The sequence below is a fragment of the Notolepis coatsorum genome (assembly GCF_963971535.1).
Source record: "Notolepis coatsorum genome assembly, contig: SCAFFOLD_525, whole genome shotgun sequence".
NCBI classification, from domain to species: Eukaryota; Metazoa; Chordata; class Actinopteri; order Aulopiformes; family Paralepididae; genus Notolepis; species Notolepis coatsorum.
This window is the reverse complement of record NW_028170474.1, coordinates 123,723-126,453: the sequence shown is the minus strand read 5'-3', so window position 1 is coordinate 126,453 and position 2,731 is coordinate 123,723. Positions and strand designations below refer to the sequence as shown.

Here is a 2,731-nt window from a genome sequence, read left to right as displayed (position 1 = left end):
CTACAGTATACGGCACGTGTGTGTGTGTGTGTGTGTGCGCGCACGCTGCGCAGGTGTACCACGTCCACGAGCTGTACTATATATGATGCCAATACATTAATCTAATCTCATTTCGATGGGTCGCGCAAGACTCGCAAGGCACTTCCGCATCCATTTCCACACAGCTGCGTCATTACTTTGCTTATAAGGAGCTCTGGAGGCGTTGTTTTGTATGCAAATGACCTGAACGGGGACGCGCGTTCGAGTTTAAGACATAATGTCATTCTCCAAGCAGATATCAGATCATATCACAGGTGCGACCGTTTGAGCCACTTAAGTAGGGATGGGTATCGTTAGGATTTTATCGATACTACTACTCTTATCGATACTGCTTAACGGTTCGGTACTTTATCGATACTCTTATCGGTTCTTTTTGATTATTTTTTTGCAAGAAAAAAAGACAATTAATTAAGAACAGAATCGACATTGCTTTATTATTTATACAACTTAATACTTTATAAATAAGTATTATAAATAAATATAATTTCTTCAGCAACAGCAGCAGCAATGTTCTTTTATATAACTTTATAAATAAATATAATAAATTAATATAATTTCTTCAGCAACAGCAGCAACAATGTTTTAAATGTGTCTGACTCTGAATTATAGACTTTTTATAATAAACAACAAATGCAAAGGCTAACAGAACTGTGACACTCGTTCACCCTATCCTCTGTCATCCTTCCTCTAGCTGCTAGGGAGAAAGGACTTTGGGTGGTGGAGGGAGGTAGAGGGAGGATGTGTGGTGGCCCTGGGCTCACTGGCCTGGGACACATTGGTGGCTGACGCCTCAGCTTGACGATCTATAAACGTTTTTAGATTGTAGTATTTGTAGCTAAACAATTACTTTGTTTATTAGCCTATTTGTAATAATTCGTTATTAGCCTAGGAAACTCCGTATCTTGGCTTACCGGCTGCAGTGGACGTGGATGCAGATGGACCACTGCGCGCAAGGCAGTCGAATACGGCGCATTTCTGCACGCTAATATCATGTTTTGCCAACAAATGTTTTGATAGGTTGCTCGTATTGCCACCCTTACTGGCAAATGTTTTGTTGCACTTGTGGCAACGTGCATTGTCGGCATTGACCCTTGTAAAGTATATCCATACTTTAGAACGCTTCGCTCTATCCGCCATGATCACGACTCAGTGCATGCAGAGCTGCTGTCTGTGTGCAGCGCGCTATAGCACGGGGCGTCGGGGAGCACTTTCATTAAGGAGTACCCGTATGTAGTACCCGTATGTCTATGTGTAGCACTAGCGAGCGACTCGCGAGGAGTGTGTGTAATAATTGACTCGCTGGCTGCGGCTCGCTTCTCGTGCAGAGACAGAGAGAGGATCGTTCGCAACTTTTAAATAATAATAATAATAATAATAATAATTTCTCTAGAGTATCGATAGCAGTACCGAGGACGTCGGAGCTTATAAATACTCCGGTATTTTCTAATATAGTACCGGTTCCCGTTCAAAACCGGGGTCCGGGGGGCATCCCTACACTTAAGACATATTACCAGCGTGTTGAGGACTCAGAGTGAACTTGTCATTGATTCTGTCTCAGTCGGTTCCAAGATAAGTCTTCCAAGAGAACTCTTTGGAAAATGTTGGGGAATGAGACCCATTGTTACTCGCCAAACCTTAAATCTGCCCGCCATTGGCGCTTGGCGGGTACTTATTTTGTTCCCTGTCTGGGACTGTGGTGATGGTGTGTGCTCGCACGCCAAAATATATATATAATAAAAAATTATTCTCCACTGTGCTGTCTAGCACTTTACCCATTAATCAATGGGTACTAATTTGTGAGTGTATAGACTAGGCTTCGGACATTACGGGCCTCCTGATAGCCATTGCCATGCTCAATTATGTCTCACACAGATTTGGTGCAAACTGTACAGATTTGTTGAGCATTTGAGAATTGATAAACATGGTCAGAAACATTTGGGGCTACAGCCCCTGAAAGCTTAAGGCTAGTGACGCCCATGACACACTCACACATAGACACACACAGAGACACACACACACACACACACACACACACACACACACACACACACACACACACACACACACACACACTTACACGGTGCTGAACAGGAAACGCACAGACAGGGGAGGTATGTTTAAAACCAAACCCATCACTCCTAGGGGAGACTCCCACCCCTTCTCTTCTCTCCACTGCTCTCTAGAGGACTTGAAGAGCTCGAGCGATTCGGTGGGTAGAGAGTAGAGACACAAGACACGTCCAACGCCACAAGGAATTCACTCTCTATGTTTAGATGCGCCGCTCGTGCCATTTGTTGATATATACAGGGGGAAATTGGCACTCGGTTCACCTGGCAAATCAACTGTGATTAAGAGAAAACCAGAGGGGACAACTGAGACCCCGACAGGCCCCAGTGACATCCCAAGTGTAATCACATACTTCCTAAAACCAAAGACAGCAGAGACACCGGCAGGAGATGTTATTAGAAATCGTGTTGGAATATGAATTTCAAGTCGTAGCCACCGTGAACAATGTGTGATTTCAGCAGTGGACTGGAGAGAAAGTGTAGGTTTGATCGAAATCAACCCCGGCTTCCTTTATTACTAAATGATTGTTGGCGTTTTGGAGTATAAACGAGTAAAGATACAGACGTAACGTTTTTCTAAGCGTAAATGTCGTTCCAACTGTTTGTTATTTTTGGAACGGCTTGAA

General features: G+C 43.8%; 1 protein-coding gene across 1 annotated transcript in view; it reads left to right on the top strand.

The window, feature by feature from the left end:
• LOC311248513 (caldesmon, smooth muscle-like) overlaps positions 1-2,231 on the top strand; it is a gene marked incomplete at both ends in the record, with an annotated part of 24,005 nt that extends 21,774 nt beyond the window's left edge. The window contains 1 exon segment of the mRNA XM_084339380.1: positions 2,223-2,231. Within this exon segment, the coding sequence (XP_084195506.1) occupies positions 2,223-2,231 (9 nt within the window).
• Positions 2,232-2,731: the final 500 nt, after the last annotated feature.